Source organism: Engystomops pustulosus, chromosome 6 (genome assembly GCF_040894005.1).
Source record: "Engystomops pustulosus chromosome 6, aEngPut4.maternal, whole genome shotgun sequence".
NCBI classification, from domain to species: domain Eukaryota; kingdom Metazoa; phylum Chordata; class Amphibia; order Anura; family Leptodactylidae; genus Engystomops; species Engystomops pustulosus.
This window is the reverse complement of record NC_092416.1, coordinates 132,648,058-132,664,297: the sequence shown is the minus strand read 5'-3', so window position 1 is coordinate 132,664,297 and position 16,240 is coordinate 132,648,058. Positions and strand designations below refer to the sequence as shown.

The 16,240-nt window shown below is 41.8% G+C and overlaps 1 protein-coding gene across 1 annotated transcript; it reads left to right on the top strand.

Annotated features, from left to right (window-relative positions):
- Positions 1–513: 513 nt before the first annotated feature.
- On the top strand, positions 514–14,482 carry LOC140064326 (parathyroid hormone/parathyroid hormone-related peptide receptor-like). The gene is made up of 13 exons (XM_072111090.1): positions 514–650; positions 3,655–3,775; positions 4,347–4,457; positions 4,563–4,687; positions 4,871–4,965; positions 6,795–6,966; positions 7,189–7,342; positions 7,466–7,526; positions 7,973–8,039; positions 9,898–9,992; positions 10,069–10,210; positions 11,076–11,117; positions 13,295–14,482. Exons 1-13 carry the CDS (start codon positions 552–554, stop codon positions 13,568–13,570), a joined length of 1,560 nt encoding a protein of 519 aa, XP_071967191.1. The 5' UTR covers positions 514–551; the 3' UTR covers positions 13,571–14,482.
- The last annotated feature ends 1,758 nt before the right edge of the window (positions 14,483–16,240 follow it).

Sequence of the window (16,240 nt, the reverse complement as noted above, 5' to 3'; positions counted from 1 at the left end):
CACCTGTAAATTGCTAGATTTTCAAATTGTCACCTGATATTGTGTGGCACATTTGTAGTGTCATTCGCAGTCTGTAGTGAGCCAAGTCTGTCTTCTGAATTTGGGCTTGAGGCTCCAGGGTGTAGGTTGTTAACAGTTAATATAAGTTGTCAGTATTTTCTTTGATGGCAATCAGGTGCTTATTCGTTAGATTTTCTCTTAATTTAGTGGACATTTAATTAAACATAAAAACATAAAAATGGCAAAGTGTAAAATTTGTCTTTATGGGACCCTGAAATCCCTGATCACAGCCCTGATGGGAGTTAAAGTTGCACAACAACTAGAGAGCCACAGTTTGCAGATCACTGTCTGTTAACTCTCATGTTAATGAGAGTTAAACAAATATTGGTTCCCATTGATTCTCCCTTGCTTCTGGTTGGTTTAAAACCATGTAAAAGTTTCAAGCACTGGGAAGATGTCTAGAAAATCACGTGGTGCTGTAGATGGGGGAGATGTAGAAAAGGAAGATCCGCCTTACAGTCAACACTCTGTGAGGATGAGCTGAACCTGGGATGGTCTTGTGTTCATTCATCACTTATCTCAGCATGGATAGAATCTTCTTGGCAACAGTGACTGTCTCTGTTTTCTTCTGCTCCTCCACTTGGGCAGCGGTGAGTACTAGCAATGCCTCAATTTGGTGGGACATGGTCAGCTGTGAGTACTAGAAATGTCTCAATTTGGTGGGGCATGGGTGGCAGTGAGAACTAGAAATGCCTCTATTTGGTGGGACATGGGTGGCAGTGAGAACTAGAAATGCCCCAATTTGTTGGGACATGGGCAGCAGTGAGTACTAGCAATGCTTCACACATTATGAGACACTGGCACCGGTGATTACTAGCAATGCCTCAATTTGGTGGGACATGGGTGGCAGTGAGTACAAGCAATGCCTCACACATTATGAGACACTGGCACCGGTGATTACTAGCAATGCCTCACACATTATAAGACACTGGCAGCGGTGATTACTAGCAATGCCTCAATTTGGTGGGACATGGGCAGCAGTGAATACTAGCAATGCCTCAATTTGGTGGGACATGGGCAGCGGTGATTACTAGCAATGCCTCAATTTGGTGGGACATGGGTGGCAGTGAGAACTAAAAATGCCTCAATTTGGTGGGACATGGGCAGCAGTGAGTACTAGCAATGCCTCACACATTATAAGACACTGGCATCGGTGATTACTAGCAATGCCTCAATTTGGTGGGACATGGGCAGCAGTGAATACTAGCAATGCCTCAATTTGGTGGGACATGGGCAGCAGTGAATACTAGCAATGCTTCAATTTGATGGGACATGGGCAGCAGTGAATACTAGCGATGCTTCTATTTGGTGGGACATGGGCAGCGGTGAGTACTAGCAATGCCTCACATGTTATGAGACACTAGGGATCCTTCTAGCAGTGATGAGTACTAGCAATAGTCATGATGGCAGAGCCAATACTTGTCCCCTACTGTAATTAAATTGCTTAGCTACACTGGAGGAACATAAATCACAATCCAATAAAATAGAGGACTATGAGGGAAAGAGTGCAAGTCATAATATCTGCCATTCTTGTTCGGGGGAGGGAGGATTTTATAGTTTCATAGTGAAATGGACTTTCTTTTTGCTGGAAATCTGTGATTCCACATAAAGTGATAGTTTTAAATATTGAGTCCATTAACATAGAGGACCCCTGTTACAATGTTATTAGCGTCCTGTCAATGAGGTTGTCAGCACATTTATAAGAACTGTCACAGTTGCCTAAATATATTTTAGGACTGTACAGTTCCTAAACCTGTTGATGATTGATCATGATGGGGCCGGTTAAGGGTACGTTGGATTAGTTTGCACTGTTGCTTCATTGCTGGTACAGAATCACTGATGTATTGTTCCAAGTCTTGCTCTGGCCGGGAAGGGGTGTCACTGACAATGTGATGTGAAATGTGTCATGTACCTGCGGAACACAAGCTGTCTGCGGTGTGAGCAAGGTTTCTGAGCGCGGTATTGTAAGGACAAATAATACTGGTGCATGTTCCACATTATTGGACAATAATGTGCAAACACTGGACATGCTACTTTAATAAACATCGGTCATCTTCTGCGCCCTTTCCAGGGCTTCACTAAAATGTGTTATGAGCCTAAGACGGCTTATAGCCCATAATGGTCACATTACTCTTTTGTCAGCCACAGGCTACAGGCTACTGTACACAGGAAGAGTACAATATGTGTTTTTATTTTCTACTATAATTCAGTTAATCCTATGCCACTTAAAGTGAACCTGTGACAAATACCTCTATTGCTTGTTTCCCATAGATCCCTATACACTTAATGCCAGCCTCATTTTAGCTAAAAATTGTTTCCTTCACAACCCAATAAATCAACTTTATGTTATATAAACTGCCATTAGAGGGGACATTTCCGGCCACTCCAATCTACTCCTCCCCATGTCCCATGCCTCTTCTCGGCATTCAGCACTTAATGTCATGTGACTCGGGTAATGTAATCTAAGGTCCTTTACCCAGTTCTCTACCCCATGTATGTATGTGTTCACATGAATTCACAGTATGCTTCTACTCTTCCCCAGTATTGCTGTGATTTCATGTGATCAGATATATACATGGGGTAGACATTGCAAATGTAACTGGGTAAAGGACCTTAGATGACATCACCCTGGTTACATGACATGAAGTGTCCAATGTTGTAACAGAGCTCTCTCTCAGTGTTCCACACAGCAGCATGTCCTAGAAGGGAGACCAGTCAATCAGGAACAAGGAGGCAGGGCAAGGCAAGTAAAATTTAATATGAAAAAATGTATTATCATGTGAGTTGCATATAAGTTTACAAACTGATTTTTTTTAAGAATGCAGCAATGGAAAGGAACATCATTTCTAATTGAGTGTTTATTTTGGGTGGGTTCATTCAAATTGCAAGTTCTCTTTAATATAAATTATAGGGTAAGTTGGAGAATAGGCAGACTGGCCACTTGACACTATGGGGCACATTTACTTACCCGGTCCAGTCGCGATCCAGCGGCGCGTTCTCTGCACTGGATTCGGGTCCGGCCGGGATTTAATAAGGTAGTTCCTCCGCCGTCCACCAGGTGGCGCTGCTGCGCTGAAAAGCATTTTAACGCGCCGGAATTCACCGAGGCCGTCTGAGTGAAGGTAAGCGGGTCCCGAGCGACACATTTTCGGTTCTTAAATGCGGCGGTTTTTCCGAATACGTCGGGTTTTCGTTCGGCCACGCCCCCCGATTTCCGTTGCGCGCATGCCGGCGCCGATGCGCCACAATCCGATCGCGTGCGCCAAAATCCCGGGGTAATTCAGGTACAATCGGCGCAAATCGGAAATATTCGGGTAACACGTCGGGAAAACGCGAATCGGGCCCTTAGTAAATGACCCCCTATGTGGCAAATGGAATTTAGGCATAGAAACACTGTCTCTAGCGACAGTAAGACAGCAGGGATGTCTAAAATGGTGAAAGATTGAAGCATATGTTCTCCCTGATCTCAAGTAGATCCAATGCTTTAGTCTTCTTTCTTATCCAGGAAAAGATGGTTGGAACACGTCTAGTGTGTTCCTGATTAAGGACTGAATCGATAAATGTAACACATGACTCTCTCTTCGATAACTATAGGTCGATACTGATGATGTAATCACCAGAGATGAGCAGATATTCTTGCTGTCACAAGCAATGCATCGCTGTCAGACTGAGATCGTAGCCTACAAGTCCACATGGAAAGAACAGCCAACAAATGGTGAATAGCTTTATACATACAAGTATATCTAAAGAAATATCAACTAAGAAGTTTTGATCACATTTGCTTCAGCATCTGTATTAGCTGCTAATGTTTGCTTCAGCATTTTGTCACGTCTTGAAACTAAGTATTATGTGCACTTTTTGGTCCATGTCTGACATACACAGTCATTTGGTAACATGTACAGGCAGTCCCCGGGTTACATACAAGATAGGGTCTGTAGGTTTGTTCTTAAGTTGAATTTGTATGCAAGTCGGAACTGTATATTTTATAATTGTAATCCCAGACAGAACTTTTTTGGTGTCTGTGACAATTGGATTTTAAAAATGTTGGGTTGTCATAAGAATCAATATTAACAATAAAGCTTCATTACAGACACCTATGATAACTGTTACAGCTGATCATTGTAGCTTAGGACTAAAGTACAATAAATTACCAATATCCAGAGGTCCGTTTGTAACTAGGGGTCGTATGTAAGTCGAGTGTTCTTAAGTAGGGGACCGCCTGTACTTCTACTGACAATACAATATTTGGTTTTATAACCTGTGGTGATATTTGTCCATGCTTCTAGAATCCATTTGTCCTCAACAGTGGGATGGGATAATATGCTGGCCACAGGGATCACGCAACCAATTAGTATCTGTCCCTTGCCCAGACTACATTTACGACTTCAATCACCAAGGTAGGTTCATCATAACATCATTGTTCGATTTCAGCACAGGTAGTAAAGATTCCAAAATTAGAACATGACTTTTTGTTATCTTGACTTTTCCTTCAATTTTGTCAGGATTTTCCCATCGAAGATGTGGATCCTTGGGTATGTGGCTTAATGTACCAGGTACCAACAGGACTTGGGCCAATTACAGTGAGTGTGTTACATTTGTGAGCCCAGGAGAAAGGATCCAAAAGAAGGTACAGAAGTGTTTTATTAACTGGATCAATGGTCTTCAACCGGAGACTCTCTAGGTGTTGTAAAACTACAACCTCTGGAAGCAGGAGAGCCATGGTTAGGAGACCATTGATATAGGCATAACCTATCATACTGAATCTTATGAGAGTGTATGAATACGACTAAAAGATGTTTTCTTTCTACAGGAAGTATTCGAACGGTTGCGGCTAATTTACACTGTAGGATATTCAATTTCTTTGGCAACACTCCTTATTGCTCTCTGTGTCCTATGTTATTTCAAGTAAGATTCTAAACTTCATTTGAAGGGTTACTAATATTAACCCAATGTGGCAGACAGTGACATCGGTTACTAGCCATTAACATAAGTGTCCATGATCTGTAATAGTCTGGCTATATATTTCAAAACCAGTGCAGTATGGGTGCAGGCTGCGTCATAAATTAGGCACAAAGGTCACTATAATTGCCTCCAGTAGGGGACTACTGGTAATAGAGTCTTGATTCCAATTGGAGAAATCCTTCACGCTGAGTTGACACATTTTCCATATCAGAATTGACCATGAAAAAAACTGTGTCCACATTTCCCAAGGCACCCTTTACTTGGTCATATTTGCTTAACTAAACAATTCCTGGACACCCGGATTCCCAATATCATAGTCATATTTGATGCATAGAATCCCTGCCTCCCCTCAGGAGTATTGTCCAGTACTGGATACCGGGAGTCTTTGTATCATACCTGGACAAAATGTCTAGGTCTCAGTGCCTCCATTAGGTTTGCCTTCAGCTTTATTTGGGCAAGCATATTTAAAGGAAACCTTTCACCCACAAACCACGCACAGTACCTTTTAGATATCTTTATCCATGCATTCTTTATTTATATCCTCTGTTACTAGAGATCCAGTCATGGAGACGAGGGAGCTTCAGCATACTGTCCAGCTACTCTGGCTCATAACTGACGCTGACACTGCTAACCCGGCTCAGGGTAAAAGAGAATTACTGAGGGAGTGGTAAATGAGGAGGTTGATTTCTCTTTACACATCCAGCATTTCTCTCATATACTCTTTCCTAAAGGAGTGGATAATGATGTAACAGAGCCAAGTCAAACACAGCCTTTGTCTATCTAAAAACTCCTCACCATACCCACAGAAATTCTCTACAGCCAGTTTAGCAGTGTCAGCATCAGTGAGGAGGCATGTAGCTTGATTATATGCTGCAGCTCCCCCTCCATGACTAAAACTTAGGACATACATTTTTAGAAGAATGGTGGCTCTAAGTTCGTAGATAGAGGCATCAGTGAAACATGTATAAAGACATCTAAATAGGTACTGTGTTTCAGGATTCTGGGTCAGTGCAGCCTCTGGACCATTGCGGGGATGGTACTAGCAGACACCTGAGCCTGCCGCAAAGCTGGATAGACTTGCTGTGGCAGGTTGCCACCAGGAAGCCGCGGTGGCAGCCAAGGTCGGGGTATAGGTACAGCGAGGTACAACAAGGCAGTCTCGAGTACAGGCACATAGTGAGGGCAGGCAGCAGAGATGCTAGGTCAAAGTCCGAGGTCAGCAACAGAAGATCAGCAGAAACAGGAACAAGGAACGGGATAGGAACAAGCACAGGGTACAGGAAGCTATCTTCTCTCACCAAAAAGCTCAAAGATCCTGGAAACAGCCAGCCTTTAAAGGAAACCCGGAAGTGACCAGCACCAATCAGCGGTGCACTGGCCCTTTAAAGTGCCGGCACGCTCGTGCCTTAGAGTGCTGGAACGTGCGGGCTAGGCCAGATGGGAGCAGGAGCGTAGAGAGGTGAATTTGGAGCGGGGACCGAGGCAGCACCACGGAGACGGGAACGGGTGTGCTCGCGATCCGTGACATGGATTGCGGGAGCACCCGTGACATTGTGTGGTTTGTGGGGTGGGGGGTCACAAGTGTCTGACTGCCATGAAGATCAGTTGGTTTATTTCTATCTTAAAAAGGTTTTCTAGGCATGTACTTTTAATGCCATTATACTGTTTCTAGCTGCATAGTCTATAAAAAAGTTGTTTTGCTGTAACATAGAAGACATTTTTTGAAATTCTAAGCATGAACTATTTTAATATGGCCATCTCCACTATTGCAGGCGACTGCACTGTACCCGAAATTACATCCATATCCACCTCTTTACATCCTTTATTTGCCGAGCTGGAAGCATATTTCTCAAAGATTCTGTACTGTATTCAAGAGAGGAAGAAGGAATATCAGTGGATGAAACAGGAGAGATTGGGACCTCAAGAGGTACTGAGTTCCACTGGGTAAGTCTTGCAAGCATCATGTCATTATACTGTACATAGTCGTACCAAAAAGCACAATTTCCCATTGTAATTTTTAAAGTGGAAGAAGCTGGACATCTGTTAGCAAAGGAATATTGAGAAGATGCAATTGGTTCTTAATCTTTTCCTTTAAAACTTTGTAACCTATATGTATCTGATACGTCCGTATAATCAAATTCTCAAGATGCTCTTGATTTTTTGTAGGTTGGATGTAAAGTTGCTGTTACCTTGTTCCTTTATTTCCTGGCCACAAATCACTACTGGATCCTGGTAGAAGGCCTCTATCTGCACAGTCTTATCTTTATGGCGTACCTGTCTGACCGTAGCTACTTCTGGGCACTAACCGTCATTGGTTGGGGTGAGATGAACTGATGGATTTATCATTTCTGGTATTCAAGCCTTTTGATGAGCAGTTAATTACTTGTCATCCTGATCATCATTCAGTTTCCCTTTTTTAGTAACTTTTGGTCTTTCCTTCCAGGGCTCCCAGCTGTGTTTGTATCTGTGTGGGCGAGTGTACGGGTCTCTCTTGCAGATACTCAGTACGTACAAATAACAACCTTATACTCTTTCCTTTTACAATCTTGATAGTAAATTAGTGTGATGTGACAAATTATTGAAACCACTCATCTGTTATTGTTGGGCAAAGACTATATGCCAGGCGGATTAGCCGCGGTTACTGGGGCGTGGAATAGCCATTGTTCCTGCTCCACAGAGAGGATAATCCACACCCCAGTAACCGCTGCAGATTATTTGCATAAATAAAAGATATTTTTTCTCTCAGCTTCTGCTAAACTTCTACCATTGTATCTACTGTACGTTATTAGGTAGTTCCCTGATGGTAGGTTGCCTTGAAATATAGAACATGCTCATACTACTGTATATCTATTGGATGAAATTGATGGAATTAGACTATTAGGAGCTATGTTGCAAATAGTTATTGAAAGGTTTACTTGGCCCTCATGTAGTTTGCATATTGTGGTCCTAGGTGCTGGGACCTCAGTGCTGGGCACATGAAGTGGATATATCAGACACCCATTCTAGCAGCTACATTGGTGAGTTGTACATCTTTTCTCCATTACAAATGTTAAAATACAATAATATCAGATTAGGTGGAAAGGGACTTAGATTCATCATTTGTGTAACCCTAATATGTTTATCTGGAGGAACCCCCAAAAAAACCCAAAACAAATAAGGCCAATGTTTTCCCAATTTCAATATGGGAGTCAGAATATATCCCTTTTCCAAAACAGCTGCACCTGTCCCAGGAACTCAAACTCCTCCTTCCTATACCAGCTGTGGAGCCACTAATCTCTTACTACTCTACTGGTGTGACATGTGACACTACATATTAAGAAGTTATTAGGCCTTCAGCTTATGGCACAAGTCCCTGAAATCACTTTAGATTTTCTTTTTTATCATATTTAAAGTTTTATTAGTAATTTTTCAAAACGCAAAAGCAAATGAGAACACAGGTGCAAACAAAAGCACTTTGACAAAAAAGAAGTGCAATATTATGTACCATGCAATATTGAATATAGAGAGAGGGAAGAAATATGGAGATATAACAAAGGAAGTAGAAGGAAGAGTAAAAAAAAAAGGGGAAAGGAGACGGGGGAAGGAATGTGGGGGGCACTAAACCCTCCCAGTACATGAGTCCACCTGGGGGTCTAAGACGTGCCCTCCTTAGCCTCCAGTCTATGTATCAGGTCTAAAAAGCGGGCAGAAGGTGTAAGTAAGAACCAGTAGAATCATCTATTTTGAAAACAAGTGGCTGTGGTCAGTGGAGTCTCCATGCAATGTAGTTCAGAGACTCGTCCCAACAATTATTGCAAATAGAGAGGCTCAGGAGAACGTAAGCATTCTGGAATGCATGCTCGGGCAGCAATCGTTTTATTTAGTGCCCAGAGGAATATAGTGGTAATGGAGCGAGACCCAAGCCGGGTAAGTGGGGACACTTCAGAGACATTTTATATAACATGTTGGGTACTCTCTACGATCTAGTCAGCAACTTTCTTTGTTTTAAGATTGTATGCACTAAGGGAATATTTGTGGGCAAGGGGAGGAGTTTCCAGCATGGGAGAAGGAGGTGCTGGGGGCGTGCATAATTAGCAGCCCAGAGTGCCGGATATCTTGTCCCCACGCTCCAATCTGCTTTTCAAGATGATCCCGTTGTGTCAAGACTACTGGAGGACAGTGCCGAGATCAACATCAAGAGGACAGAGGTGAGTATTTCTAGGTTTTATTTTTTCAAATGGTTGATTTCCTATAACTTGAATATTTCCCTCTTGACTCAGCAGAGAGCTAAGATTTTAATTTTAGCCCACAAATATTCCATTAGGTGTTCTATATTTAAGCCATTAAACATGAGTGGTAGGAAAAAAGCCCTTGCAATTTTTTGGCATAAAAAAAATTGCAAAAAATAGAATTCCCCTTACAATAGAATCTCACATGACCAGAACCTGTAAGGCTTTCCCCTGGAGAGAAAATGACTTGTGGCTACATTGGTACCTGAAATGACATTCTCAATTTTGCGAAGTTGTTGAGGTGTGCCACAGAAGGACGAACCTCCTTGCAACTTTACATCCTTCCTATACATCCTATCTATATGTCACCTTACTTTTATACTACCATCCCCCTATCCACTACCAAGTAAATTGTGGCTCTATGAGCATCTCTCGGTGATCTTACTGTTGCACGATGCACAATTAGAAGGAAGATCTGAGCTTCCAAATGTGCAGTTTACCCCTCAAACAGCTCTGCAATAAATCATCCATTTATTAGATCATATTTCTGACCTGTCACACTGGTCATGTCTACTTTTGAACGTGGATTACTTAAAACCCACCACATTGAAAGCTTATAAGATATCAGCCATTACAAGGCAAGAAAATAATTTCTCTTTTATTCCAGGTCAATTTCATCTTGTTCCTGAACATTGTCAGAGTTCTGGCTTCCAAACTTTGGGAAACCAACACAGGAAAGCTAGACCCCAGACAGCAATATGGGTGGGTATCAGGGACACATAACATAGGTCCTTCAGTTTCTTATCATTTGTCTAAAATGTGTTCTCTCTATGTACAGGAAACTGCTCAAGTCAACATTAGTCCTGATGCCACTCTTTGGCGTGCATTATGTCGTCTTCATGGCGATGCCGTATACAGAGGTGACTGGGCTTCTGTGGCAAATACAGATGCATTACGAGATGTTTTTCAACTCCTCTCAGGTAACTTCTTGAATCATAAGTCTAGGGTACATGGGGAACATATTCTGAGATAGTACAGGTAGATTCTTAGAGGAAACATGGGCAGGCAGCAGAGGATTGATGAATATACAAATTGTAGAGCGGTAAAAACCTAAAAATAAGTCCCGATAAAATGTAAGGTTTGGGGATTAGTTACATGGTTTATATAAGACAAATATCCCAAGACCTGAACGGTACTTAACCCCTTAATTACAAGGCCTGAAAAAGCTTTAATGAATGGGCATTTTCAGCAAATTTGCAGTCGTAGTGGTTTAAAGGGCACAACATTGTTTGGAGGGCGGGGTGATACCCTAAAAATTTCTGAAGCTTTTTTATTCTTTCTCTCGACACCAGGGGCTAGTTAGAGATTAGCAGTTGTTAAAGGATTTTTTAGAAAAAATTTTTATTTGGGGACCAAACAAAGCCTTTTTGTGCAATTTATAGTCCCAGGGGACATTTTCACTTTTTTTGCATTTTTCACTGTAACTGGGGCATGTATAGGGGTATACGACCCCCTTGTGGGGAAAATTGTTGTGATCAGAGCTTTACAGAGTCAGGTAAGACATAGCAGTTCTGGTTATCCCTTTCAGGCCCGGGGCCACTGTGCCTATAGAGGCATTAGCGCTGCTGCTGTTTACTGTATAGCGCTACGTGGTATGGAAAGGAGAAGGTAGAAGTAGTAATAAACCCCTTCTACCTTCCCCCAGGGTCTCTGGCTGTCTCTTACAGCCGAAGACCCAGTCATGGTCCTGCAATTTATGTGTGGGCCCCCCACACCAGCTGCTGTATAAAGGCATGGGCAGTCATAGAGGGGCTAATCTCAGCATTGTCTGTTTTCTTTCCATAGGGATTCTTTGTGGCAACTATCTACTGTTTCTGCAATGGAGAGGTAAAATATCATTGTCGTGGAGAAACTGTTCACCCATTAGCTCCTTACAGTGTTTCTCACCTTTCAAAAAACTTTGCAACAATCAGTGTAGATAAAAGTACAACATCGGTGTGGAACTGTGGTACCTAAAAATCCACACTGCTAAATCCAAATATTACCAACACCTATTTTTAAATTCCTTTATGCCCCCATATCAGCAAATATTTATTCACAGTTTTCCTGATCTCTGCTTGCTATGTATTGTAATCTGCCCCTGGTCACTTGATGTTACACAGGTGCATGGCTCTGATTACTCACTAACGAGCCGTGCACCTGTGTGACATTACATGACCAAGCACAGATTACTATTCACTGGAAGTAAACATAGAAACTTTCTAGACAATTAAAGCAAACAGAGATCTAGAAAACTGAGGATAAACAAAGTATATTGGACAATTGTGCAGTACAACTTTTCATCATAAAAATAATAAAATTAATTTGGTGAAACAGAAACAGTTTAATTTATAGCTGAGATCAAACATGTGAGTCTGCATTGTCTATTCAACAACCATTTTTATACATCTCTCTATGTGTGTCCGAAAGCTGACACTACACATCACCCGGTAGACACCATTACCACTAAAAAGCATATGAAGTGTAGGGATTTAAGAAGCTGGTTAGGCCTCTTCCACACTAGTGTTGCGTTTCACGTCAGGGTGCAATGCGTGAAAAACTGACGTTTTTGGCTGCGTTTTTGTTCCATTTTTCCTTGGAGTAATTAGCGTTTTTGCGTTTTTCACGCGCGTGTTGTTAGCGTTTTTTTTGCGTTTTCGGCGCATTTTTCACGCGCGAGTCAATGGGAGAATCGAGCATTTTTCAAAGGGACCATGGATTGGGATTAAAATGGGTTATTTAATTAAAAAATAATGTTGTTTAAATACATCTGCAATGTGTTCTTCACACATATATAGTGTTCTTCACATGCTATTTTGGCCGCACCGTTCCGCGCGTATCTCCCGACAAGTAAGCAGATGTGCCGAACATCTGTAATCTATTCTGCACTGTGTTCTGCACTGTGTTTTTCTCTTAAATGATCCTGTGTTCACTGGTTTTATTCTATTCTTCACTGTTCTTCACTGTGTTTTTTTAATTAAATGATCGTTCTCGAGCAGGGGAAATACTGTTATTCTGGTCACCTAGCAACCCTTACGTTTAAAACGCATTGCACTCGCAATGATTGCGAGTGCAATGCGTTCTTGATGCATCTCCATAGACTTGAATGGGGCGTGAAAATTGCGCGTGACTCGCAAAAATAGAGCATGCTGCGATTTTGACGCACGTGCAAACGAACGCAAGCACGCGCGTCAAAAACAACGCTAATGGAGAAAGAGCCATTGAATACAATGGGACAGAGTGCAATGCAAGTTCTGCGCGTCAAATGCACGCGCAGAACTCGCGCGTGAAAAACGCCAGTGTAGAAGGGGCTTTAGAGTTGACAGATCTAAATATATGCCAATCATGTTGGGGGCTACAAAATAGCTGACACAGGAGTGTATGTTCACAATTGCTGAAAGGCTGTTCACAAAAATGTGCACACATGCTAAGTACTAGACACCTTTATACACTTATGAACTCCACTCTCACATACCTCCATTCTTTAGTATGGCAGGTAGGGTACCAGGCCCCCTGACACTGTGGGCCCGGTAGCAGCCAATGTGCGATATCTCCTGTGGGTAATGAGATATCAGCAGCTAAAGGTTGTCTTACAAAGTATGGACTTGGAGGCTAAAAACATATGCAGGGTACACTTTTCAGTTTTTAATTTGCAACACCAGGCATCATTTTCTTTACATTTACACCTGATACTTTGCGTTACTCCATCACAGAAAATCCCAATAAGTTTTCCATGCACATAACTGTATCACAGAGGTCTATTACACCATGAACAAACCAGGTCTCAACGCATCATGAGGAGCCCAAAAATAGCGCAGGTCCGATTCCTGCTTGTGTGCCCGGGTTCACCCAGAATCCGGGTCGGGTGAAACACTAGGTCGGGTGCATAAGGCCCAAATTTGTGACCAGGAAAAGGTTTAGGGGTCCACAAAGAGGCTGTTCTATTCTTTTTTTTCTCAGTTATTTTAGAAAGTACGTAAAAAGTGTCAAGGCTTTTGCTACCTCTTACATTGTCCACCCTATAGGTACAAGCAGAAGTGCGGAAATTCTGGCTGCGACGTACCATACCTCTGGATCTCAAGCAGAAATCTCGTATGACCAGTACCGGAGGCAGCTGTCATTATGGAGGCATTCTGTCAAATACTACAAACAGTGTTTGTCTAAGCATGACAGGCAGAGGAAAGCAGATGCCAGCACCAGTGCATTCTACCTCCTACCTGCCAGGATACTTCTCAAGCACGTCTCCCTCGGACAGCAACCCCCTGCAAGGAGGCCCTGAACAGACTTGTGGACTCTCATAGGTGTTTGTTCAATGATGTATGAAAGAAGGGGGTAAGAAGGTTCGTATCATTAGCACTTACACAACCTAGCTGATCTTACAGGTGGCAAGAGGCTGCAATCAATACTGATATACTGGAAGGGGCTTCTAGCTCAGTGTTTGATCATTCAAACTATTGAGGTTCAGAATAGAACAAAAAAAAAAACCTTAGATCATTCCATTTACTGTATTTCAGTAAAAATACATTTGCTTATTTGAGGTTAGTCTGTGATATGGTAACCATGAGGGGAAAATGCATCAGGTGACATGGGTGTGGAATTTGGGCTGCTCTAATAAAGACCTTCATTTGTTAGTCAGCTACACAGAATTTCTCACTTATGAGAAATTGATGCATAACGTGGCTACAGACTTCATTGGGAACTGTAACGCTACCAGGACAGGACAACCTGTTATAAGCTTATGATCAGAAGGAATTATTCAGGTGTAAAACAGATTTGGACAATGTATTATGGGAGTCAAGATTAAAAAGGACTTTCTCCCCAAAACTTCTAAGATCTGAAAAGCAGCAGACGTAAGACCTCCCCCCTGCACACTGTGTATTACTACAGGCCTCTCATTCCAGTCACTTGACAAAATCCCTTCCAGTGCACGTGTACAAGTATCCGCCATTTAGTGTGTGTGTGTTTAGTTATACAAGTGTCCTTTAATGGAACACTCCAATCAAAGCCAATTCATTGAACCATTATTATTATTATTGAACCAATATTATTTCTCTATATATTACTTAGCTGGAAGGTTCTGAATATGAAACTGCTTATAATGCAATGAATTTTAATCCAAAAATGTTTGTGCAATGCTTACGTATTTGCTGAAACTGGCTTATCGGTCAAGAAACCTATTTATTTATGTATTTGTATACTATATATTAATGTATAAACACTTTATTAGAATTTTACGTGGTGCGAGTCTGTTGCAAACCCATTTGGGGTATGCTGCTCCTGCATTACCAGTCATGTTACAGCAGAACAGTTTGCCATAAATAGCCTTAAAGGAAACCTACCAGTTCAAATGGTAGGGGTTAGCTGTAAATACCAAGCACCAGCTCAAGGTGAGCTGGTGCCGGTGCTTACTTTCGTTAGTGTTATAAACCGCTGCATCCCGGTTTTAACACTTTTTAAAGTTTATAGCTGAAGCTGCTTCAGCGCTGCGTGCGACGTCTCCGGCATTTCCTATGTAGGCGCACGCACGGTCGTGCGCACGCAGCGCCGAAGCAGCTACAGCATAAACTTTAAAAAGTGTTAAAACTGTGATACAGCGGTTAATAACACTAAAGAAAGTAAGCACCGACACCAGCTCACCCCGAGCTGGTGCTCGGTATTTACAGCTTACCCCTACCATTTGAACTGGTAGGTTTCCTTTAAGGGTGATGGCACACGTGGCATTTTGAACGCTTTTTTGACAGGTTTGAAATAAGGTAATTGGTCAAACTTGTTAAAAACGGATGGGTTTTTTTTTTACGGACTGCTTAAAAACGGGCCAAAAAACACGTTCAAAACACCACGTGTGCCATTACCCTTAAAAGAACTCTTTCAGGTGCAGAAGATGCAGACTGTAGCAGTCCTGTAGATCTATGTAACCAGACCTTTGTGTATGTTTTTAGTAGTGACAGGTGTGTAAAAGGAGAAGTTATAATACTGAAGAGCTTTCTGCACTTTACTTGTGCTAAGTGTAGGAACTAAATCAGGATTTTGGTTGGATACTTACAGCAGTCACTCCACAGAGGGGAGTTCATCATGAATAGCAGAAAGCGCTTCAGGCTGAAATACACATCCGCAACAATTAAATGAGCTGCACACCTGGATGTGCCACTACATACGCACATGTATGGTTACATAGATCTTCACGGCCTATGCCTAACACTGTCTTTAGTTTATTATATTTAAAATTGGTGCATAAATTGTGCAAGATTATATCACGTCATAGAAAAACATACATGGGAAGAGACCTACCAGGAAGAAAAGCCTTTCTTTCAAAATAAAAAACAAAACAACTACTTTGTGCTGGGATCTAACACATGGAACATGCAATCAATAAGACACGTATGGCATTGGCAAAGAGGTATTCCCATTTCAGTAAATAAATATTTTCTTTTGTATAATGAAAAATTTTTCCAATAAAATTTCTTTATCAATTCTTACTTGATTTCTAGATCTCTGCTTGCAGTCATTCAATAAAAATCTTCTATGTTTACTTCCAGTGGACAGAAATCTGACTGTGGTCATACAGGTGCGCAAATCCTTATAACACACATCTCCGATTACCCTCTATGATACTAACAAGCCGTGCATCTGTCAGATGGTTAGATTTCTGTCCATTGGAAGTAAACATAAGCTTTCAACAGAATGACTGCAAGCAGAGAACAAAGAAACCCTTAAGAATTGATACAGAAAGTATATAGGAAATCTGTATAACTTTTCACCATACAAACAAGAACATTTACTGAATGGGAATAGCCCTTTAAGGAACTGGGGATCTAATACATCCCAGTACATTCACGTGTAGATTTGTAAAAGGTCACTGGTCCTACTCAGAATTGCATGCCCTTGCCACCACAGCAATTGAAACAATTTCTAGACTTCTGCTGTAGAAGAAATTCTTGTCTATTGCAGTGCAGAGGGAGAGACATGAACCA